Source organism: Cottoperca gobio, chromosome 24 (assembly GCF_900634415.1).
Source record: "Cottoperca gobio chromosome 24, fCotGob3.1, whole genome shotgun sequence".
NCBI classification, from domain to species: domain Eukaryota; kingdom Metazoa; phylum Chordata; class Actinopteri; order Perciformes; family Bovichtidae; genus Cottoperca; species Cottoperca gobio.
Genome location: NC_041378.1, coordinates 4,388,947 through 4,413,114, shown reverse-complemented (window position 1 = coordinate 4,413,114; position 24,168 = coordinate 4,388,947). Strand labels below are relative to the sequence as shown.

Below are 24,168 nucleotides of genomic sequence, written 5' to 3'. Positions count from 1 at the left end.
ATTACTGAGACACAATTGCACATAATTATATTTTTGTCAAATTGTTATTATATCAGGATAAACACCTGTGTATATATATCCTGTCATTTTCACACGGTCAAAAAACATGCACTCATATACACTATTAGTAATATTAGTACTGCAGTGGTATTCAGTTTATTTAAATATGTTTTAATCCTCAGTGGACATGTTTGTAATCACATCTTATAATGTTGCTTTTTTACTATTTCATTAACCCACATTATTTGATAAAATTGATCATATTTGCATTTACAACTTGTGATGTATTAACGTATTTTACTATAGAAATGTGAACAAATCCACCTAATTATTGGTGATTTTTACAAATTATTTGCGTAACAAAATCTCTTAAAGCTGGATTGAAATTTGATTTCATTTAATAAACACCCCATATTTAATATAATTGAATAAGTGAGAGCCACTGAAAACTTAAATTATTATTATTATTATTATTATTATTATTTTATTTTTTCCAATAAAATTATCCAAAGAAATGTTGACATTCAATTCTGAAATGTAAAGTTACTTAAATCCAGACGTGACTTTAATTATTTTGGTCCAAATGAGATTCGGAACCATCACACGCCATTTTGTTGTAGGATACCATTCAATGTAACACTCATTCCGTCCAACTCTGAAGTGTCACATGCTAAACTGTCCGGCCACAGTTGACAGTAATGGAGGTTAGACAGAGCAGAGTCAGAGGCGGCAGTTGGAGAAGAGGCGGCCGGGGTGGAAACGACAGCGACAGTTCTGGCGGTGAACACCGGGGAAGAGCGAGAGGAGGCCAGAACCGTGGCCGGGGGAAAAGAGACCACTACCGCGGCCGTGGACGCGGGGGAAGCGCCCATGCAGCGGAGTTCCATCACCGGGTGAGAGAGCGTGGAAGTTACGTTCCATAGGCTGCCCCAGTTACGCCGCTCCACCAAACCACATTGAACAAATATGTAATTTAGTAGTTGCGTCACCAAGACAAACGGACACAGTTCTTACACGATGATGTAAAACTTAAATGCACCTCTTCTTCAACTCGGCCTAAAGTAGCATCAATTTCAGGCATTTTTTTCGACAACTTCTAAACCAAATTATGCAAAAGTGATATAATGCCAATATGTGACGTTTTTCCCCCCATACAATCCAATCACCGCTTTTGTAAATATTCACAGTTTCATAGGTTGATTGCTGTACATTAGAGAAGCATGTGTGTGCGTGATCAAATCAACATTTCTCTACTTCACGCGCACATAATTAGATCTTGTGTATAGAGTTAGACTGAGAGAGAGAGAGGAATGTTTTGGTGTATAATCGTAGTGATCAAGCCCTTCGACAACACTACTCTGATGTGACACCAGAGAGTTCAGCATCCTTTCCACTGGGATGTTCTGTCAGTTGATGCTCCTGCCATGGTAACTACAGAATTAGAAAGGAAACAATAGGGGCTCTGTGATTGCAATCATACAAATCTCCTTCGGTACATAGGGGCTCCTTGATTGCAATCATGAAAAGTCTGATTTGGTGCATCCATAGTTACCATGTGGTCTTTATGATCTTTGTGTGTGTGTGTGTGTGTGAGTTTTCACAGGGCACCAAAAAATACAACTGAGCACGCTTTGTCCCTCTTGACACATCTGCACATTTCCATGACAACCTTATTAAAGGTGTGTGCAGCTATGTGCAGCAAGAAATCTGAAGCAGACACATTTAATTAGTTCAGATTTAGATATCTTTTCTTTGTCATACAGCGGAGCGTGCCGTTTACCTTGACCCTTTTGTTAGGCATAGCTACCAGGAATGTGTTAATGACAAATTGCTCTCTGAATTAAATAATCTCTAGTCAAAGTAAGAATAGCTGGCTTATAGGAAATTGTGGAATTATGGATGCAAGACGTTTTCGAAATACAGCTTCTTCTCGTCTTGAAGTATTCAGTTTTATGACCTAGTGCGCCGCTTACTGATGCTCCATGTACATTGGTTAAACTGGCTTGATGGTAGAAAAAAAAAATCATCGAGCCGACAATCCAATTATCCCATCCACGTCCCGCTGCGATTGGCTACATGTATGTATGCAATAACATGAATGCCTTTTGATTTGCCCACTTGTCACTGCAATTCCATCATACCTCACCATGTTCTTCTTTTAGGATCAAGATGAAGGGGACAACTTTCAGGATGAGGACAACGGTCGGCAGGTTTTCTCCAGGAGGAAACTGGAGTCAAACTGGGATCGTTATGAGGCGTCCGAGAAGCCGGAGCCTGAGGATGACACGCCCGCTCAGAGAGGAACAGACTACCACATCCTGATGGAGTCAGCAGGTACGGTCTCACCACGTAAAGCTTGTTTGTTTTGTACTTCGTCAGCTTCCTAAAAACTTTAAATATCCCTATAATGCCTTCTGTTCTTTCTTTTACCAATAATTGCCAAACCATCCCCTGATTTAAAGGAAGAGCACAGAGGTGTTGTGTTTACTTTTAATTAGTTTATGGCCTTTCTGGGATAACGACGTGGAAAGTTCACTCCGTGTCGAATCATCCACTGAGTCTAATTGAACTTTTTCCTGACGTTGTCTCTGTGTCCTAATTAATTAAAAATAAAACGTCTGTGTTGGACACTTCTGTCAAACGGCTGCAAAGAAAAATCCTTGTTTGTCTTTGTTTGTTCATTTCAGCCTCAGTGGTCTGTGTGTGTTTTAGCCCCCTGGGCTCTCAACAGTCTCATCCCGCTTTCTGTTGATATCTCTCCCCCCCCAGAGGAACACAACTGAAAAAGCTCAGTGCCGTCTTATTAGAGCAGAGCTTGAGGTTTCTTCATATTTCTTATGACCGATTGTCAAATTAACAACCCCAATGTGTCACATTTGGCTCATTTTAGCAGCACTAATTTAGCAATATTGTTACGGTTGTTGTCTTTTTCTTGCAAAGCACTTTAATGTATTATTTCCGGTGGTTAAAAAGTCTTGAAGTGTTTAGTTTCATATTATGTATTGTTTGTTGATTTGGATGTCATGTGGGTATTAAGACGCCATTATTCAAATTAGGGTTACACCCCAACACTTTCATTTGCTTACCTTCTTTATTTGTATTTTTTTACAATAATTGCATATTAATGAAATGGAAAGCATGTGGATGAGATTTGACTTTATTTGCATATTTTATTTCTTTCATCTGTTTATGTTTTTGGCAATTTTAATGGCATGCTGTGGGTTTCATAATGATTTAATATGAACAGGAGGTCAAATGATAATTTTAAAGTGCTTGCTAATCGTAATAAACACACATCTATGGAGCATTTTAGTGTTTTTCAGCCCACAGACTGTCTTCAGTCTCATCAGTGTTATCTGCAGGCAGCTGTTTTTAAGTGTAGTTTCACAGCCTCGGATTTATAGAAATGCAAAATATCTTTTAACTGAAGTGTTTGAGCAGCTGACTGTTTTCAGAGGATTGAGAGAGAGAGAGAGAGACAGAGACAGAGACAGAGAGAGACAGAGAGAGAGACAGACAGAGAGAGAGAGAGAGAGAGAGAGAGAGAGAGACAGAACGAGCTAGAGAGAGAAGAGAGAGACAGAGAGAGACAGAGAGAGAGAGACAGAGAAGAGAGAGACAGAGAGAGACCAGATAGAGAGAGAGAGAGATGAGAGAGGGAGCCTCTGTCTCGCTCTCTCTCTGTGTCTCTCTCTGTTATATTATCTCTATAATCTAATATATGTTATATATATATCTATATAGTATCTAGCTGTTCTCTCTCTGCTCCTCTATCTCTCTCTCTCGTGTCTCTCTCTCTGTCTCTGTCTCTATCTTGTCTGTCTATCTCTCATCTCTACTCTCTCTCTGTATATATTGTCTTCTCTCTCTCTGTCTTTCTCTCTCTCTCTATCTGTCTCTTTCTCTGTCTCTCTCTCTTGTCTCTTCTCCTTCTGTCTCTGTTATCTTATATTCTGTATCTCTATCTCTCTATCTAGTCTATCTGTATCTCTTCTCTCTATGTCTGTTCTCTCTCTGTTCTGTCTCTCTTGTCTCTATATATATCTATGTATCTGTATATCTATCTATCTATATATCTCTCTCTATATGTATCTTATCTCTGTATCTATATGTCTGTGCTCTCCTCTCTATATATATATCTTAGATATATCTATCTCTTATGTCTAGTCTATCTCTATCTATATCTGTCTCTGTATCTCTCTCTATCTCTGTTATCTCTCTATCCTCTGTATCTCTCTTTCTCTACTCTCTCTGTCTCTCTCTCTCTCTCTCTATCTCTTCTCTTCTATCTATCTCCTTCTCTCTCTCTATCTGTCTCTATCTGCTCTCTTCTCTCTCTCTCTCTCTCTCTCTCTCTGTCTCTCTCTCCCTCTCTCTCTCTGTCTCTCTCTCTCTCTACTCTCTCTCTCTCTTCTCGGTCTCTGTTCTTCTCTCTCTCTGTCTCTCTCTGTCTCTCTCTCTCTCTCTCTCCTCTCTCTCTCTCTCTCTCTCTCTCTCTCTCTCTCTCTCTCTCTCCCCTACACTTGTAGCGTAAATGCCAAAGGGGCTCCTGTGAGTTGTTTGACTCGTCTCTGTGTTTTGCCCACATTATCAGATTAGTCATGCCGTACAGCAAGAGGCTGCCGCTCTCTAGAGGATACTTAATTGTACGTGGGAGGCGATGCTTTCAAGAGTTGTTTTCCTGGCCAATTAAGGTCGTTGTGAAATCAGGAATCTGCCATTTCCTCTTAAGTTACTACAGAATACTTCTTAATGTGGAGCTTATTTCACCGGCACGTTTTGTTTCCACGGTTTTGAAGTGTTGCAGTTTTGTTTTATTGGCAAGACGTGGACAGGATGTACAGATCAGAAGTATTTGATGTTGTGTATTTTAGGATAGAAATGGCTTAGAGCAGTGTTTCTTAACCTTTGTAAAGTATCTTGAAGCTCTTACAAGATTCACAATCCCAGAGCAGAAAGGTCGAGAGCAGATGAAGCTCTCCACAGTGTGTTGGCGGCGTTATGTGCGAGCGAGATTATGTGCTGATTTTACCCAATTTAATCAAATGGATACGATGTGTTCCTCTGCCGCCACCGCCACACGCATGCTGCCCGTCATGAGAAGACGCACTGATAATGTTTCCGTGTACTGTTAGAGCCGAGCACATATGAGCAACCTAAAACTAAACTATAAATATATATCTGCGTGGGAGGGGATTGTTTTGTTCTACCTGACATTAAAAGGCAGAGAGCATCGAAGTTTTGTTAAAGTGAGACCGTGTAACTTCTGAAAGACGATCTTAAGAGCTGAAGCAATTAGATCAATTAGGCTAATTGATCAATTGATTGACAGAAAATGGATCTGATATAAGCACTTCACATTATCGTAGTGTCACTTGTAGCAGCTGTTGATCAAAACCTTAGAAAGTCTCGCTTTAACTAAGTTATTACTTCACTAATCTTTACTCCGTATTAGATTCCTGTAAGTAAACGAGACACGGTGGTCGTCCAGTGATCGGAGGGTCGGTGGTTCGATCCCCGACCCCTGCAGTCAGCATGTCGAAGTGTTGTGTGACAGTGTGTGAGAGTGTGTGAATGTGTATGAATGGGGGTGAATGCTGACATGTGTTGTAAAGCGCTTTGAGTGATTGCAAAGATTGTAAAAGCGCTCTATAAATGCAGTTCCATTTACCATCTTTATGCTACTTTTGTCAGATTTGGAAAAAGAAAATTGTTGCTTTACAGAATTCCAGCTTCAGAAATGAGTTTAGTGCACAAGAGGCAGAGGGCGTTGTCCCTCCAGCACAACTGGAGCTGAAACGTCCAGAGTTAGCTCCTCTTCCTGACCTGCAGATTGTAAATATAAATGTCAACACCTTTAAATATTCAAGACCTCTCATTTGCTGCCACACAACTCTTATCTTTCCGCTCTTAAAATGTGAAATTAAAATGACGATTGAGTCAACAGTAGGACAAGTTACTGAGGATTTACACACTAATATTCTGATTATAGTCATTTATGAGCTGCTCTCATCTATAATCATGATTTCATGTTATGTTAATAACTGTGATTCTAATATAATCAGAACAAGTCATATAAAAGCTATTATTGTTTAGTCTGGACGATATTTAAAACGTTCATAAGACGTCTTCACGGTGCTCGGGTGGAGTTTAAATGTGTACTTTTATCTGCTGATGATCATGTGATGTAATCAGTCAGTCAGCATTTTAAATCATAATAATAATAATAATAATAATAATAATAATAATAATAATGTAGATATATTTGATGAAACATGTATCTAGAAACTTGAAATATGTTGATTTTTTTTAATGTATTTTATTTTTTATTAATTAATTTAATTAATGTTAAATAGACAAAATATAATCCAATTTAAATTTTGGTGTAAAAAATAAGATAACAAGCAGTATGTAAAGTAATTAAAAGGAGCTCCACATTTACCAGCTGATGAACACATGAAAGCATCACTAATGTAAGATGTTATTGTGAAATGGGCCATATGTGCATATTTCCTTTTGGTACTTTAAGTTTATTCTGATGCTAATACTTTGAATGACCTTTACTACGACTAGTATTGCTAGTTTTATTTTAGGAAAAGATCTGAGTCCTTCTTCCATCACTGTAATAATGCTGCAGTCTTTACATCCCACTCTTTTCATTCTTAAGATGTTCCAGTGCAGAACCTGTCACTGTTGTTTACATAATCTCCATTTATATAACCTCCCTTTGCTTATATTCCAATTTGACTTTTTCTTCTGTTTAATGTACCCAAATGCTGCTGCAGTGATTCCCCCAAAGAGCCTTGAAGTTTTTATCTAAGTCTTAAGTGTTCATTAATGTAAAACTGTATAAATCTGCGCTCTATAAAGACGTCTACCTTGTCAGTGAATTTCGCCTTGATGATCTATTCAGAAATATGATATTGAGTCATCAGGACATAGTGTGGCAGACTTTGTATTTGCTCAGGCTCTATTGAAAGCTCTACTGTACTCAGTGTGATTAGGAGAAATGGAGCCGGAATTATGTAAACAGACTGTTTGATTTGAATTGAAGGTCACGTTGATTTCTGTTGTCTTGCGGCGATTATGGAGCTCCACTGCTTGTCCAAACAGCCCAAGTGCTATTCAGCATTCATGTGTTTTGATTGAGTCTGATTACACCTTCTATTGTTACAGTGAATGCGTAGCGAGACTCACCGTGTCAGGGAGGCTGTTTTGTATGACGTTTGTTAACTTCTCAAGGATGAAAACCTTGGTTGCTTTTTCGACTAATGCTTTAAAAAAAAGCTGCTTTTGTGAAGAAGGCTTTTCATCTGAAAGGAATTTCAGTGAAGGGCGGACGTATTCATCGAATTAAAACCCATGAAGTTCAGCCTTTTTAAGGAATTAATCTCTGTCGACTGTTTTGCAACCCAAAGGTGATTTTTATTTTGTCAGGTCTGCTCTCAGTCTCTCGCATTGTCGGGGGTTGATTGTGCTGTTGCTAAGGGTAATGCACACATGGTGCAATTGCTTCCTCCGCGTGTGTCCATGTGCCTGAATGACTTGGGGGAATTGCTCGGCAGTTATTTACATCCTTACACAGTCATCTATCTGTGCACATTAACACAAGGATCAATCCTCCTCCCCCGCAGCCGTAGTTTACCAGGGCTGCTAATGGGCACCTATCAAGGCTCAATCATAATGAGACAAAGGGAAATCGCATTAGAGCTTCAGTGATTCTGCTAACTAGATTGACAAACACAAGGACGTTTTCCTAACCGAGACGAATAGTCCCAATCAGGCCGTTAATACATATGTTCCGGTGTCGTTATGGATACTTGATTAGCCTCCGAGTCTGGAGGACACTGGCGTCAAAGCGGAGGAATGAAAATGTTCTGTCTGCTTGGCCAAAATAGGAAACAATACATTACAGGTGGTTTGTTTCCCTGCAATCTGCTGTTAACGATGAAGCCAGTGGAGCACAGTGTGAGGCCAAGTGAAGCAGCTGGTGGATCAGAGACGCTTCGCTGAGGTCATCCCATAGAACCGTCATAACCCACGTTCATCCTTAAATACCTGTTTCCAGTGTCCCAGCGTAAACACACGAGGGTTCATTTCAGGACTCTCAGACCGCAGATTAGCTTCTCAAGGATATGTCTGGATTAATGTCTGTATATAGTGGTATATATATATGTGTGTGTGTGTGTATATATATGTATGTGTGTGTGTGTGTATATATATGTATGTGGTGTGTGTGTCTATATATGTGTGTGTGTGTGTGTGTATATATATGTGTGTGTGTGTGTGTGTATATATATATATATATATATATATATATATATATATATATATATATATATATATATATATATATATGTGTGTGTGTGTGTGTGTGTTGTGTGTGTGTGTGTGTGTGTATATATGTGTGTGTGTGTATATATGTGTGTGTGTGTGTGTATATATAATATTATATATAATCTATATATATATATATATATTTAGATATATAGAGAGATATATATATAGATATATATAAATATATAAATATAACACACATAGAGATATATATAGATATATATGTGTGTATATTTTATATATATATGTGTGTATAGTTATATAGATATAGGTGTGTATAGGGAGAGAGAGATAGAGAGATAGATAGAGATAGATAGATAGATAGTAGATAGATAAAGATGGATAGGGGGGGATAGTGATATATATAGATATAGGAATAGAGAGGGGGGTAGATGGAGGAGAGATAGGAGATAGATATATATAGATAGAAACACACACACACACACACATATATAGTAAAAGATAAAGAGACACACAGATAGAGACACACATAGAGAAATATATATATATTATATAGTATAGAATAGTATATATATATATATATATATATATATATATATAGAAATCTATATATAAATATAAATATACACACATATATATACACACATATATAAATATATATATATATATATATATATATATATATATATATATATATATATATATCTAGGTTATTGATGGACATTTTTCAGATGTTTTATAGACCAATCGATTAACCCAGCAAATTAGTCGATGATAAAAAATAATCGTCAGTTACAGTAAAGCATCAAACCCTAACATTTAACATTCTGAACCAGAGTGATTTCTTGCATGACTAAAATATTTGCCTCTGAATGTTGTGGCGAGCAACATGGTGCCAGTAGCTTCAGCTGTAGATCAGTTTTAAAACTTGTTTGGATAAAACTCAAAGTGTTTATCCCTCCAAGGAAACAGTGGCACAAGTGTTGGGATGCCAGTCACGCCCCACGGTTTTTATTCATACGTTGAATCAAATCCTCTTACTCCTCGTACCTCCCAATGTTTCCTGAGTAAAAAATACACGCAGAACATCGCTTCACACCCGTAGTAACCCAAGTAAACTTAAGATACGGGATCAATCTAACAAATCGGACGGTTTTACTAATTGTACTAAACCTACTGCAGAGCTCCGAGTCTGAACTATAAACGCACTGGTAACAGCTGCAGGACTCATTAATAGAATTATTCAGTCATAAAAATGTTAGAATTTATAATATTATACTGAACCTTAGGTTGACAGCTGCTCCTGTGCGCTGTTTAATCAAACTGAATATTTACTCACCCTGTGTGGCTCTGAGGAAACACGATGCTCCAGCGGTAAATGGGCGTTTGAGCAGGTCTTTGAAGGAGTTAAAGGATGCAGTGTATCAGTCTGGCAGAGTTGTCTCAGTTCCTTGTGTCTCTCTCAGCTCTGTTCGTCTTCACTATCTCTCTGTTTCACAGCGTTGGCTTCACACCTTCCCTCGTTGGCTCGCTCTTCCCCTCCCCTGTTCCCTCTCGCTGACTTTTTTCCCTCTGTGCTCCTCTCTCCAACGAGGTGAAAAACACTCTTGTCAAATACAGGTAGGTCATCACACCGTCTCTCATCCTCCTCAGTTGCTAAGTACGGGGAGCTTTGATGCAAACAAGTGTTTCAGTATCGCCGTGTAGTGCAGTGGAGCTCCTGAGCGGTCCAGTTTCTTCCTGAGACGAGATGGTGAAAGCAACAGCTGTTCAGTGTCAATGTTCGTGTGACAGAGCAGCTTAGGTGCCTTGTTGGTGCTGTTCAGACCTTTTTCCACAGAAGGGTGAATGACTGGAAACGGCTCCTGGTCCTCAGCAGAGATAATCGAGTGAAGATCTCATCAGTTTCTTCTTTTTCACCGAAGATAAACTCACCAATTTCTGGGAAATCGATGCAAAAGTAGCCGTTTCTCACTCTTTCTGCAAAATCTGAGCAACTCCACTGGCACGGAAAAAGCTTCTTCAGTCCTCAAGGCTGCACAGATTGAATGACTTTTTGTCTCCTACCAGGCTTCTGCTTGCCACGTTTATAAAAAGCTACTCGGATGCACGCTTGCACTAACGTCCTCACCAACACACGGATTCAACCAGAGACACTATTAGGAGAAATTCCCACATGGCCCGGAAGCCTCATCCTGTATCCGAGCACTGTGCAACATGTAAGAGGAGGGAGGAGGAGGTAAGGAGGTGGAGGAGTACGATGAAGCAGGGGAGGAGCCGGAGGAGGAGTCGCTGTGGGTGTCAGCAGCGGTTCAGAAAGGGCCGACTGTTTGTCTTTGCTTCTGCACTGCTGTGTGTCTTCATCAGAGGGGAAATGCATTCACACAACTGCTGGTACCTCACACTCCATCATGACTTTGTCAAACCTTAGTGTGCGCCTTCTTTAAAAAGCTGAGTGAGTGAGCAGTGACTGGCAGAGAAGGGAGCAAACGGCATTCGTTTCTTTCTCAAGTGAGAAATGAAATTCTTCCGTGGCTGAAATGTACATACTGAGCAGGACTTTTTACAGTTTCCCTTTCAAACCTAGTTTCTCTTCTGCAATTTCTTGTCTCTTATCATAAACGCTAATAACAATATTTACGTGGACTAAAGACATTCTTAGTCGACACAAAGGCACCACTTTAAATCTTGTGTTTGCCAGAGATCTGTAATCTGTAATTATAGGAAACACTTTTAGAAACCTGGCAAGACATTTGTTTTACTTGTGGCTGGGCAATATCACCTACAATCAATAGCACAGTTAATTGCCACATTTACCTCTAAATACACCTGTGTAGCAGATGCTCTGTTCTGCAGTGGAGCTTTTCTTAATTCTTTGCATTGAACAATAAACAGAAAATAATGGATTATTTAACATATCCAGTACTTTAAGTACTCCCGACCTTCTAGTGTTTTGTTTTTGGAAGGCGTACCACTAGGCCACCACCACCCCAGGATGTATCTTTCAAACCTAACCCAATACATGTTCTCATGTTGTTGAACTGTACAGTGGCGAGTGATCTGCGGTGAGTTGTTGTGGAACGTTGCGTGACAGCCTGATGTTTCCAATCCGTATCGTTTCCAATGCATTGGTTCTGTTTCAACGAACTTTATTGGCATTGTCACTCAGGACGATTTTGTCGATTTTGACGCAAATATGCTGGTTTGTGCTTGTACTATATTTCACTGCGCTGATTTACTGTATTGAACATGACACCAGTCTCTATATATTTTTTAGAATAATGTATTGACGCATATTTATTTTTAATCTCCTGGAACACTGCACGAGAAATAGAGCTCTCTTTACTCTCTAAATTATATAATTGTGGTTATTGTGATATGTCATGTATGCATAAAATCCGTCTTTCCAATACAACAAAGGTATTGGCTCTGAAAATTGTTGCAATGTTATGCAATTATTATAATGGAGGGTTTGGTGACCATTGCTCATCATCTTCCCGCCCCATCATCCTGCAGGAGGACCCATTGAAGAGCTACCATTTTTCTGGCTCCTTCAGAAATCACATCTTGCCCGAGCGTCCTGAAAGAACCACAGCTGTTTCATCCTCTTTCTGTGTGATAGAACAGGTTGAGTGGACCTTTTGAAACAGTTTTGCTTTCATGTGAATATATCATGCATTTTCCCGTAGACCACCAAGCCACAGGCTAGGAGAATGCCATACAAAGGATATGAAGCATGTTTGATGTATCCCTCAGGGAGTTCACGTAATGAGGGTGAGAGATGTACAGTGATTGCTTTATTTCCGTAGTGCTGTTAACCATCACTAGTATTGTGAATGGAGAATGTCGTAGGCTTCCATCAATTATTATGTTTTTTAACGTAGCGTGAATAACAAATACTCAGTTTCTTACAAGACTGCAGATTTATTTTGCTTTTGCAATGTCAACTGCATTGAATTGTTCAATTCAATAGAGAAAGGAAGGAAGAGATAGTGGAAGTAATAGGAAGTAGCATGGCCTTTTCTTTGCCTCGTTTGCTTGTGTAAATGTTCTGCTTTTATATAGCGCTTTTTCCAATCTTTACGATCTCTCAAAGCGCTTTACAACATGTCATTCACCCATTCACACACATTCATACAGAGTCAGAGGCTACCATACAAGGTGCACATCAGCGCTTCAGTAGTGTAACCATTCACACACACTCACACACCGTTGGCCATCGGGAGCAATTTGGGGTTCAGTATCTTGCCCAAGGACATTTCGACATGCTTGACTACAGGGGCTGGAGATCGAACCACCAACCTTCAAACCGGTGGACGACCACTCTACCTCCTGAGCCACAGCTGCCCCTTGTGTGGGTCTTTGGGCTCTGGTTCAGGAATTTAGTTCACTTATCATTACTTATAGTTTGAGAACCCTTCCTGTGTCCCACAGCTGAGAGCCTCTTTGTTGGAGTTTTCCACAAAAAATGAAAGATTATCTGGCCGTCTTGGAGTTTCTGGGTGGGGTCTTGGATTGGGAAGAATGGCTTGCCTGATCTGAACCCAAGTGGGGTTGTGTTATTGTATATTTGTGCTGATGCCCAGAGCAGCGGCTAGAAGGTAATCTGTGTCTGCTGCGACAGCAAACTGAGACACCAGCAGTGAAGAAGACCATATGAAGAGCAAGGCCTTTCAGACATGGTTGGTCCAGGGGACTCCTAAATACCAGTACCTATAGATTCTATGGTGATGGAAGCAAATATTGCGTTGGGATGAGTTTGGGAAGTCAATGGTGCTGGATGTTCAGTTGGCCTGAAATAAGTTCTTTCAAACACTCAAACATCTCAGGAATGGCAGGCAGGTCCATTCCCAGGTTGCGTAGACGAGAACTGATGATCTTGATTGAAACTGGTCCGTTCAGGGGAAGGAACACTTTGACGAACTCCTAACCCTGACTGGTATGCTCTGTGGAGGAGACAGAATCAAAAAGATTTGAGTTCCTCTCTCTGGCAGAGGTCACTGAGGTTGTCAGAATTGTCCACAGTGACAAAGTGTAGCAGGTGGTCAAGGTTCAGCTTGATATACTAAAGACTTTTGATATTTCTGGGCTGTAGTATGTAGTTGACGTCGATATGACGTTGAAGAGGCTTGAGATTTGTAGGTACGAGATGGAAAACAGTCGTGGTTCCCATTTATTAGAAATGGGGCTAAAAGGGTCCAATTATTGCGGTGTCACGCTGCTCAGTCTCCCATAAAGCTCATAGTGGCTTCCACCTGGTTGTGGAACTTTGACGAGCGCTGTAGCAAATGGGAGAAACTGGTGAAGAATTCCCATCAAACCCTGTAACCAAATATATCAGTGAACTCCAGGTTGCTCTTGTTGTCTGTGCACAGCCTTTTAAAGCTGTCAAAATAATGATATTGAAGATGGATATTGATTTTTGTCCACAGTTGTGCCAGAGCTGCATTGTCAAATAACCTTTTGATTTCCAAAAGCTGAGCCAATTATTTAAAAAGACTTCGGTTTAGAAAGAAAAACCAAATGAGTCATTTAATGGTGTGATTCTCGGCCTCAATTAAAGATAATTGCTTTGCGTGCTACACACCTCCCACACTGTGTTGCTGGTATTGTGGTAAATAACAATAGAGGTGCTGATAATAATGGCACATAAAGCTTTCCAGCAGATGTGTCCTTGTCCTGCCTGAAATGTTTAGCATTTAATGTCAACTCGCGCTGCTCATTAGCTGGAACCAACCAAACGTAACATTTGTCATCATCCAAATAGTCTTTATTCAAACAAACACCAAACAGTCTGCTCCCAATTCTCTGTCAACAGGCGTAGGTGTCATTAGCGAACCAAGATGACCCTCGCTCTATCAAACCATTTGATAGACTGATTGGTTTCTGTAATGGTGCCATCTTGAAGTGGCCCCATTACTCACGTTTGAGACTATCGCTCGCTCCTCCGGAGTCCCTGAAAGCTTGCCTTTGAATATGAATGTGACCTCAGTCTGCGATCGGGGAAAACCAAGATGAACGAGAGTCATTAAACGCTCCCACGGAAACACAAGCAAAGTTGACTCCGGGGCATTTGAGCCTCCGGTTTCGAGGAAAAACGTTGTCTAATGGAAAGTAGTTGCCACTTAATTGTAATAAACTGTAATAAAGTAAAGTACTTGTCTAAACATGTATTTGGATAAAAGTAAAAACCCAACGTTGGTTAGATTTATTAAAGGGACTACTGTTAGATTAAAAGGGCTACTGATAGATTAAAGGCTACTGTTAGATTAAAGGGGCTACTGTTAGATTAAAGGGGCTACTGATAGATTAAAGGGACTACTGTTAGATTAAAAGGGCTACTGATAGATTAAAGGCTACTGTTAGATTAAAGGGGCTGATAGATTAAAGGGGCTGATAGATTAAAGGGGCTACTGATAGATTAAAGGGGCTACTGTTAGATTAAAGGAGCTACTGATAGATTAAAGGGGCTACTGTTAGATTAAAGGGGCTACTGTTAGATTAAAGGGGCTACTGTTAGATTAAAGACCTTTAGGCTACAAAATAAATTGCATTCAATGTCAACGTATACACTAGTGAACAAGATCACGCCCCCGAGCCCAAAACAAACCTTTAACTTTCTAAAGACGGAACTTGTGCTTATTAATTACAAATATATAATCGCCTTCCTGTGTGTAGCTTCGAAGAGGACATACCTCAGACTTTTGTCGTAACTCTGTAACGGATGCGACTGGAAATGTAGCACAGTGCGATACTTGCGATAAAAGGTTTTGAACCCGTGTTTTGGACTGTCGTTCAGACCGAAGCAGCAACTTAAAGACGTCACTCTGAGCTCTGCCAGAACACCAGAGAAATCTTTTGTTCAGTCACTACAAAGAAGCTTTTCAAAGGAAATCTTCCACATTGCCGAGCACAATGAATGTTCCCACAAACTGTATCCGTCTTGTAAGTGTGACTTTAGCGAGTGCAGGTGGCGGTGTGTGCTTTGTGTCTCTGAGAGTGCAGTATCATGACTCAGTCAGACTCGGACAGTTATGAGTGTCTTCAGATGAATTTAGGAACAGAGGAACTTGGGATTTCAAAAGCGAATACATCAAACCGTGGAGGCTGCTCTGGATATGCTGTTTGGATTTTAGTCCTGCGGTGTCTGTCACATTTCATCCGCTCGGGTCTTTAAAGGATTGAAACATGCGTTCTGGCAGTTTGGTGCTTATTTAAGGCAATCCTCGGGTCTTTATTTAGCAGCCTGTGGGTGCATTGTTCTTATGCCTTTTTGAAGCCTTTTTTTTTTTTTTAAGAGAGAAATAACACTGAGAACAGAACCACCTGTTTTACTATCAATTCAACAGATATATTGTTGCATCAGGTGTTTAGTGTAGGATGCATATGGGAAGCACCATCATCTCTCATTTCAAGGTGAACAAGGACAATTAGCTGAAGCAGCTAAATAATTCAAATGTTCCTGATGGATCTGCGTTCAAATAATTCAGTGTAGCCCGCCTGCTACACGCTATAGATCCAGTATTATCGGTTTACTGGTCTTCTCAGCTAACCTAGTGTCCGAGGCTCCTCGTGTCTTTATAATGAGGGACCCAGATGTCCCGACACTCTCGAGGCTGATGGTTATTTCAGCCACAGGGACCGGTGTTAGCAGGCTGCACGTCAGCCCCAAAGCACACACTCATTCTCGCCTAATTTTGCTGGAGCTAGGCGATGTCAGACGGCATGAAAAGAACGATAATAAGGTGCCCTGCTCTGAGATTGAGGTTTGTAGAGAGTAACATGTGTTGCATGGCTTGCCTCTGTGACTGTTGCACACCAGGGACGCGTCTAATTATCACTTAATGTGCGGTCCGAATCACCTGAGAGTAAAAGTTGGATTTGAATTGGGTGTTATTAGGATGCACAGTTGATCAAATTTGGGGAATAAAAAAAAAATGCATTTAATCACACTTGATGTAGTAATTTTGGACCGAAGTGTTCCATAGCGGCTGAAAATGACTTCTGATTGCCATGAATTCATGTACAGACGTTGATGATTCCCAGAGGACGAATCCTAATGACTTTGATGATCCCCAAACTAACGATCCCTCTAATGAATTTTATCCAATTTCTATTCATTAGAAAACTAATCTCTACACATGCATAAATCACGAAATAATTGCTCGCACAAGCATTCACCTCCGTTACTATGTACGACACATGCGTGCCAAGTCATCGCAGTTTGCTTTTAGAAGCTGCATAATGAGATGAGGGAGATCGGGAAGTGACAAAGGATTTTTAAACACAAGTGAGAGTTTCCAAATGTAAGCATCGCTGCTTTCTGAGGTTTACAGTCAAAAACAAACATTTATAAACGCATTACTGAAACATTACAACCCTTTAGGTTCACATAGCAATGTAAGTTAGCCAGCAGCCTGTGCAGGAAAACTAAAATATCATTATAAATGTATATTTTATCTAATATTTTAAGAGCCTTCATCAGTTTGAGCTTTTCCTTCCAGCAGTATTACTTTATGTCTCCATCCGATGCAGGCTTGCGATGCTTTTGCACCACTCTTCAGACACTTCTCTGTCTCATCCTCTAATATTATTATATCATATGAATATATTAGAGTTGTTATCGCACTATGCTCCACGAGCAGGATGAATAATTACACCACATATTTCTGGTTGACACTATTGATCCCAGGAGTCTGTGAATTCATATAAACACAGATTGTTTCCTGATGACATTGACGAGCAGATGACCCTCTTTAAATGTGATGGATTACAGTCCAGGTAGTCCGAGCTGCAGACGCCGGCGAACAGCTTCACGACCATAAAACACGTGTGGAACAAGAGCGAGGCCTCGAGTGGATTGGAGCTCTTCTGATACAACTTTGTCCTTAGCACAGTCTCACGCAATCACCATTAAAAGTTGAGAGTAAATAGCTTCAGCCCTCTTCATTGTCTCGCCTGGTTTGCTCAGGATTTTAATTGCAATTAGCGCAGACAGTGATTTATCGACGCATTGTGGGTTTCAGCGTAGCGCCGTGTTAGGCTAATTGGTTTGGTTAAAAAGGCGTGACAGGGAGCACGCCGGAGGAACTGCAGCTCTCGGGGAGACGATCGGCTGCGTCGATCGCTACAAGAAGTTCTTTCCTGCGTGTTTTCTAGCGTCTGTGTTTCCCCTTCTTACTCCTTCCATCTTCCTCTTATCTTTCCTTCCGTCTTTTTCTAACATTTTCCATCCTGTCCCCCCCACCACCCCACCCCCACCCCCTCTTAGTGCTACCAAACACCCATCAGACGGGATTTGTCACAGCAGTAATAACACTCCATCACTTTTGTATGAGCCGCCTTGATTCAACTCCCGCTCTTATCTAGTGAGGATCTGCCACGAAAGCCGGTTTAAAAGAAAAGTAATCATTCCCTGATCCCTCGCCATTACTCTACCGCTGAATGCAGGAGGAACGGGGGAGCAGGGAATGTGTGTATTCCTCTTCCAGTCAGATAAAATGTCAACATTTCACTGCAGGTGTTAGTGGAGACTGAGCAGCGAGTCCCTCCTGGTTCCAAGAAAGAAGGCTGATCGAGGTGAAGGCCGGCTGCAGCTCTGTGCAGCGAGCTGTATATACTAAAGGTGTGGCTCGCTCAGCGAGGGCGTGCGTCCGCACTGCAACCAACAGGGCAACAGCGGCATGCTCCGGCAAACAGGACGCAGGGACACACAACTCGGCATGCTTCTGTGCTGCACATTAAATGTCTTTTTAGTTTAGTGGCAGCCTCGCAACGAGCAGCACCGTCCAACCGTCTGACGGCGCTCGGGCTTCTTGAGGCTCCAACTGTGCGGTTAGTTAAGAGCGGTCACGTTCCATCACAGGATTCTTTTATGTAAATAATTACTTAAAGAGATTTAAAGTTTTGGGGTTGAAAATGCGAAACATAAATAAAAGGCACAAAGAATATGACGATGAAACCTCACGAGCGCTTGTTTTTAATGTTTAAAGTTGCAACTAGTTCTAATTGTTTTGATATCTGTTGAATTGCAGATTAGTTACACAATATATAAAAACATTTGATGTTAAAAGAGAGAAAACTGCACTTTAAAACATCCTCGTTTCTTTGTTATTGGAGCCTTTTGTGTTCAGTTCAGTAAAAGAGTGTTTGATCCTTTCATATCTTTATTCAACAAGCACTTTGTGTAGCAGTTTACTAAAAGCAGCAGAAAGACGCAACTGAGATATTTAATTCAACTTTAATATCTGTTTATCGACATCTTCCAAGAAATAAATCAATTTCTCAAAGGCAAAGGAAATCATTTTTAATTGCTTATATCTGATGTGCATCTCCTTGATCCTCCGCTCTGTTCACAGCGGTGCGACGCACGTCTTGGTCCTGACTCTGCGCCAGCGCTCGACAGTCTCACCGAGCACAACGAGGGGAGAGGGGGGGTGAAGATGAGCAGCGGCGGGGTGAGAGCAGAGTGGAGTTGAGTGGAGCAGGAAAAGAGCAGAGCGGAACAGAAAGGCAGCAGCGAGGCCGCAACACATCCCAAGTATAAAAGATGAGAGCGGGACGAGCCATAGATAGCTCAGCGGAGCCGGGGTCGCGAGCGCAAAGCCACGATTTGTTAACGTGGGGTTCAGCCAGCAAGATGTCAAGAGACAGGATACCACATTATACAGAAGTTACACAATGCCAGCCGAGCCACTTAGCGCGCTGCATGAGTAATGCAGTGTTTATTCACTGTGGAATAACTCACCGAGGTCCACCGGCCCCGCTGACGCACCGAGACCATCGTCGGTACTTGGACTTGATCTCTAATCAGCTGTTTACAGCGACGTCTGGAGCCTCGCTGTAATATTTACCACTTACACACTGATAACTCGCATTTTGATACATTGTTCCTTCATAAGCCCTGATAGTGCCCTTGTCCTGTGCACCCCCCCCCCCCCCCTTGCAGATTAATGAATATTCATAAAGTGCAGCTCCAAAGAGGACCTCTTCAAATGTCTTGTTCTGTGCAATGAACAGTCAGAACCCGAAGATATTCAGTTCACTACGATGCTGAGCGCTGAAGCGAGCGGATGTTTCTAAACCGTGTCGTCGTAGCTCGTGTTCAGATCCCACCGAGATGTCGGTGTTTGTTTAGTGGAGTGCAGCCGGATTCATCTGCATATTGTTTGTCACGCAGCTCGCAGGTGTAACTGTGCACTTAGAACAGAGTGTTCCAAATGTTGTTTAGCATCATAACAATATAAACATTGCCGAAAATGCAGCCGACAAAACATTAGTGTAACGTTTGTTCTCCCAGCTTACAGTTTATGTATATTGTATATTCTAATAATATCATGATATGTTCATCAGGTCCTAGTTTAACATTGGTGTGTGCAGATATTGCACATTTGCACATATCAACATTTTTAATGTCAATAATGATTAATTGTCTAATTTAAATGATTTTCCTAAGACTTATAAGAGATTGTATAATTTAGCTTCCGCTGCGTCCCCCCCCCTGACGCTCAGAATATTGTTAGCAAACGATGATCTGCTTAAGATAACAGCCGTCTTGTGAATTAGGTTCAAAAATTCGATTTCACGTCCACCAAATGCAGGTTTTATATACGCTCAGATCTTCATCAGTCGATGTTGCAGATAACAGACCCCCGTGTGGCCCGACATAAAGCCCCCCCCACCCCCCGGCTGTCACATAAAGCTGACATTCCCATTCCATTCTCTTATCCGCCTGCATCGCAGTCATTGTAACATCGATAATACTTCTATTCATAAATCACATTTTCTGGGCCTCGGCCCTCCTGCAGCTTCTCCTTCTTGACCCCTTTCACCCCCCCCGTACAGCCGAGCAATCAAGGACAAGCGCAGATGGTGCAGAGCGGCTCCGCATGAAAGGCCCGAGTGTCTTTCAATATAACAAGACGAGAGGCTGCGAAGTGACTGCGGCTCCTCCGTCAGGTCTCCCACTGACCGTCCATCTGTGTGTGGCAGAATAACGGAGCTGCTTCACCTGCGCACTGAGAAACACACAGAATCATAAACACACAGAATCATAAACACACAGAATCATAAACACACAGAATCATAAACACACAGAATCATAAACTTGTGTGTGTTTCTTACAGCAGCATGTGTCTGCGCGGTGATGACCTTTTCTAAAGCTCCTGTTTTTAAACCGGTGCATGTTTGAACTCTGGAATTGTTATTTGGGGGAGAATAGACGCAGGACGTTGTGATTCTTCGTCTTTATTTAGTTTCAGTTTGTTTTTAAATCCACGTTCAACATTTTCAAAGCTATTTCTGCCCCAGGCGTCTGTTAATAATGCGCTGCAATGTTTGTCATCATCACCCCGGACAAAGATGCTCACCAGCATGTGTCGGCCATGTTTTGTCAATAATTACATCCAGAAAGGTTAAAGCAGCAGGAGTTTGTTTCCCATCACAGAATATATATAAATTACCCCAAATTGTAATTTTCTTTATTTTCTGTTTAGAGATGTAACTAAAGATTATTTTCTATATTAATCGTTTGGTTTATAAAATAGTGAACAAGGGGATATTCACTTTAATATGAAATAAAACAGAGGCTGAATTAGCATTTCTGCCATTTTACCTAAAGAAATTGATTATCAAAATAGTTGCAGATTATTTTGCAGCTCTAGTAGAGATTAAACAAACGAGATCCTACTTCCTACTTCCTGAACTGAGCCAGGCTAGCTGCTTCCAGTCTTTATGCTAAGCTAAGCTAATCGCCCACTGCCAGACATGAGAATCCCTTCGTCACCTGAAAGCAACGACTGTCCAACATCATGCAGCGTTCAAGTATTTCCTTCTTCTGTGATTGAACAAAGATAATCTAAAATAATTCCCCGCTCCATCCGTCCGCCACATGAGGAGTTTGAATAGTGGTGCTTCACATCTGACTCCTCGTCGAGCAGTTTGCATTGGATGTGTCGGGTTGTGACGCCGCTCCTCACACACAACCTGCTTTCTGAAACACGTTTCATCATCTGTGTCTGTGAGGGCTTCAGACATCGAGGTTTCCTGCTGCTCTGCAACTGATCATGGAAACAAAACTTCTTTTAAATCCGTAGAGATTTCCTTTCTTGCCTTTTGCAGTTTGTTTTAATTGGCTTTAATGGAATTACTTATGTTTATTGTATTTCTATGCCTCGGTAAAAGCACTCGTGCCTCGTGTTTAAATGCTGCCGACTAAATAAACATCCGTTGCTTTACCTGAATGTGCGGCGCTGCTTCTGCTTTGTGCTTATTAATAATACAACCTCGGTGCCTTTGTAGCTACAAGAGCCCTCAGCCGGTTGATGTTTTGGAAGCAGAGTGGTGTCACATGCCCTGCTTCCACTCTCGCACCGATCAACAGTTTACACAAAGCTATTGACGGCTTTCCACAGAACGCACAGCTTTAGCTTTTCAGGCGTCTTAGAAGTGAAGGACATGCGCTCGGCTTACACGAGCTGCTGGTTCCATCGCACACGGCACATTGAATACACTGAAGAGGATGAACTCAAACAGACTGCACACCTGTAGGATGCTGCCGCAGCAGTTACATGTCTAACTGTGTTTCTGTGTCTTCCTCAGGGGATTCCTTCACTCAATTCAGGTTTTCAGAAGAGAAGGACTGGGAGATGGACTCATCTGCAGCCGGTCAGGTGAATCTATCTTCCACCCAATCTGCATTGTTTATATGTCTTCACTTTGTGAGGGACGGATCCCTCAAACAGACTTTACGTCTGGATTGAAAATGCACAGGCGTTAGGAAGCTAGCGGCACGTCCACACTGAAATATCTGATGGATTGGCACCACATTTTGTACACATTCATGGTTCCCAGAGGATGAATATTTACCAGCTCTGCTGATCCCCTGACTTTTCCTCTTGCGCCACTTGGTGGTTGAAAGCTGTGGGTTTGAGTGAAATGCCTCAAACGTACGCTGCCGTCATGTTAGCATATAGTCCCAATCTAAATAAGAACTGATGCAGATATTAAGGTGACAAAACCAGGAGTTGTGTACTAAAAAAAAAAGAAGCACTGAAAGAAGCTTTTACTAACACGACTCAAATGTCTAAACGAACAGAGTGCTGACCTCAACACATTTCTCTAATCTTAAATTGTATATCTTTCAATCCCGACTGTCTGTGGACACAAAGCCCTGCATCAAACAGTCCGGTTATATAACGCTTCCTGAACGTCTTGTACAGTCACACACACAATGTTTTGTACGAAGGAGTGCTGAGCTGCACTAGCAGACGACTAACAAACAAGCTTTCACATCCCCGGACACAGAATAGATTTCTCAAGACTTATAGTTTGATGAAGATCCGATTTATAGAAGTCTATGAGAACATCTTGATTTATTACTTGTTAGTTTGAAGTCAGCACGATGTTTATTCTTGTAAATGATTGTCCCATTTAGAGTAAAACAGATAATAAAACAGGGTATGCTTTAAGGCGGGGCTACTTGTGATTGACAGGTCGCTACTATGGTTGAACTTATCTCCACCCTCTCGGGGTCACATGATTAAGTTTAATTCTTTATATACAGTCGATGGAGACGCATCAGAACACACGAACATCTAGATCGAGGCTTTTACACTTTGCTTTCTTATCTCTTCTCCAGATGTCTGCGGTGTTCGTGGACCTCCCAGCACTCGCTCTGAGCCTTCAACAAGTTCCTCTCCACCAGAGACTCAACCTGGAGGCTGAGCTGCTGCAGGTCGGCTGTACAAACAGAACACGGGTCCAACTCATTTTGGACATTTGGTTGCAGGTTTTTAATGCTCGTTAATCCCGTTTCAGGTCTCGACACCTGTAGAGCTGCCCACTGTGACCCTCACACCCAAACAGGAAGTGCCCAAGATTGCCACGTTCACTCCTCCGTCTGCAGCTTTGAAAGTCCTCTGCACCAACCAGAAGATCCCCGTGGCAACAAACCCAGCGCCCTGCTCAGACTCGCAGGAGGAGGATGATGATGATGATGATGATGATGAAGAGCTGGACCAGCTGCTCAGTTTACACGAACCAGTCTCCAGTGTTTCAGGAAACAAGCCCGTCAGTGTTGAGGAGAGTGTGGTTCCAGAGAAAGGTGAATATATTCAGCATCTTTTATTTGAGCGCTGTTCTATATTTAAGGAAATATGCTTTTCTGAGAAGATTGATGCCACTCATGTCTGCATGAGACACATGAAGCTACAGCTAACAGCTGTCTAGCTTAGCATTAAGACGATTTAAAATAGTGATGTGGACGCTGTAAGCTCTGGTGCTGTTTGAGAACCTCACCGATGCTCTTCCTCTTTGCTGTTCTCGTCTTCCACAGAGGATCTAATGAGAAATTATTGTCCATCTTCAGAAGTTTTAAGGTTTTAAGCACAAAATATATCTTGTACGTTTTAAGCTCATGAGCCGTCATGTATTTTTGCAGTGTGTGAGGAATCGACGGAGGTGATAGAAGAGAAGATGGAGGTGAAAGATGAAGACGTCACGCTTCGCAAGTCTGCGTCGTCCGTCAAGCAGGAAGTGACAGAAGAAGACCTGGAGGACTGGCTGGACAGCATGATCTCCTAACCATCAGGGGGAAAGGACTCGATTCGAGATGTAAATAAAAGGACTTTGGTTTTGACAAACAAATGAGAAAGTTTACATGCTGAACAAGTTATTTGTTTCAGTTTCCCGGAGTGAATCGGAGACGTCTTTGACGGACAGATAGTGAAACATTGCTTTATTGCGTCAATTACTTTATTAATTTCCTCCCCCTCATCAAAAGAAATGCAGTTTACCAAAGCTACTACATACATACAGATGGCGATACAACAGCAGTGAACCATTTTGTCGTCAATAAAATCCTTGAACCAA

General features: G+C 41.4%; 3 protein-coding genes across 5 annotated transcripts in view; 1 reads left to right on the top strand and 2 right to left on the bottom strand.

Moving 5' to 3' along the window:
• chrm5b (cholinergic receptor, muscarinic 5b) overlaps positions 1 to 10,508 on the bottom strand; it is a 14,546-nt gene extending 4,038 nt beyond the window's left edge. Inside the window, exon 1 of one of the 3 annotated variants that reach the window (XM_029425969.1) lies at positions 9,638 to 10,508. The gene's annotated coding sequence lies outside the window, so the exon portion shown is untranslated. Of the gene's footprint in view, positions 1 to 65; positions 88 to 625; positions 745 to 9,637 lie in introns of those variants that run through there. The other 2 variants (XM_029425970.1, XM_029425971.1) reach the window with 2 other exon arrangements.
• aven (apoptosis, caspase activation inhibitor) lies at positions 449 to 24,168 on the top strand. Its single transcript, XM_029425972.1, has 6 exons — positions 449 to 893; positions 2,163 to 2,334; positions 21,898 to 21,968; positions 22,937 to 23,032; positions 23,116 to 23,401; positions 23,738 to 24,168. The coding sequence occupies exons 1-6, from the start codon at positions 699 to 701 to the stop codon at positions 23,878 to 23,880; spliced, it is 963 nt and encodes a 320-aa protein (XP_029281832.1). The 5' UTR covers positions 449 to 698; the 3' UTR covers positions 23,881 to 24,168.
• ryr3 (ryanodine receptor 3) overlaps positions 20,016 to 24,168 on the bottom strand; it is a 109,788-nt gene continuing 105,635 nt past the window's right edge. Inside the window, exon 101 of the mRNA XM_029425967.1 lies at positions 20,016 to 20,315. Within this exon, the coding sequence (XP_029281827.1) occupies positions 20,253 to 20,315 (63 nt within the window). The 3' untranslated portion in view covers positions 20,016 to 20,252. The remainder of the gene's footprint in view (positions 20,316 to 24,168) is intronic.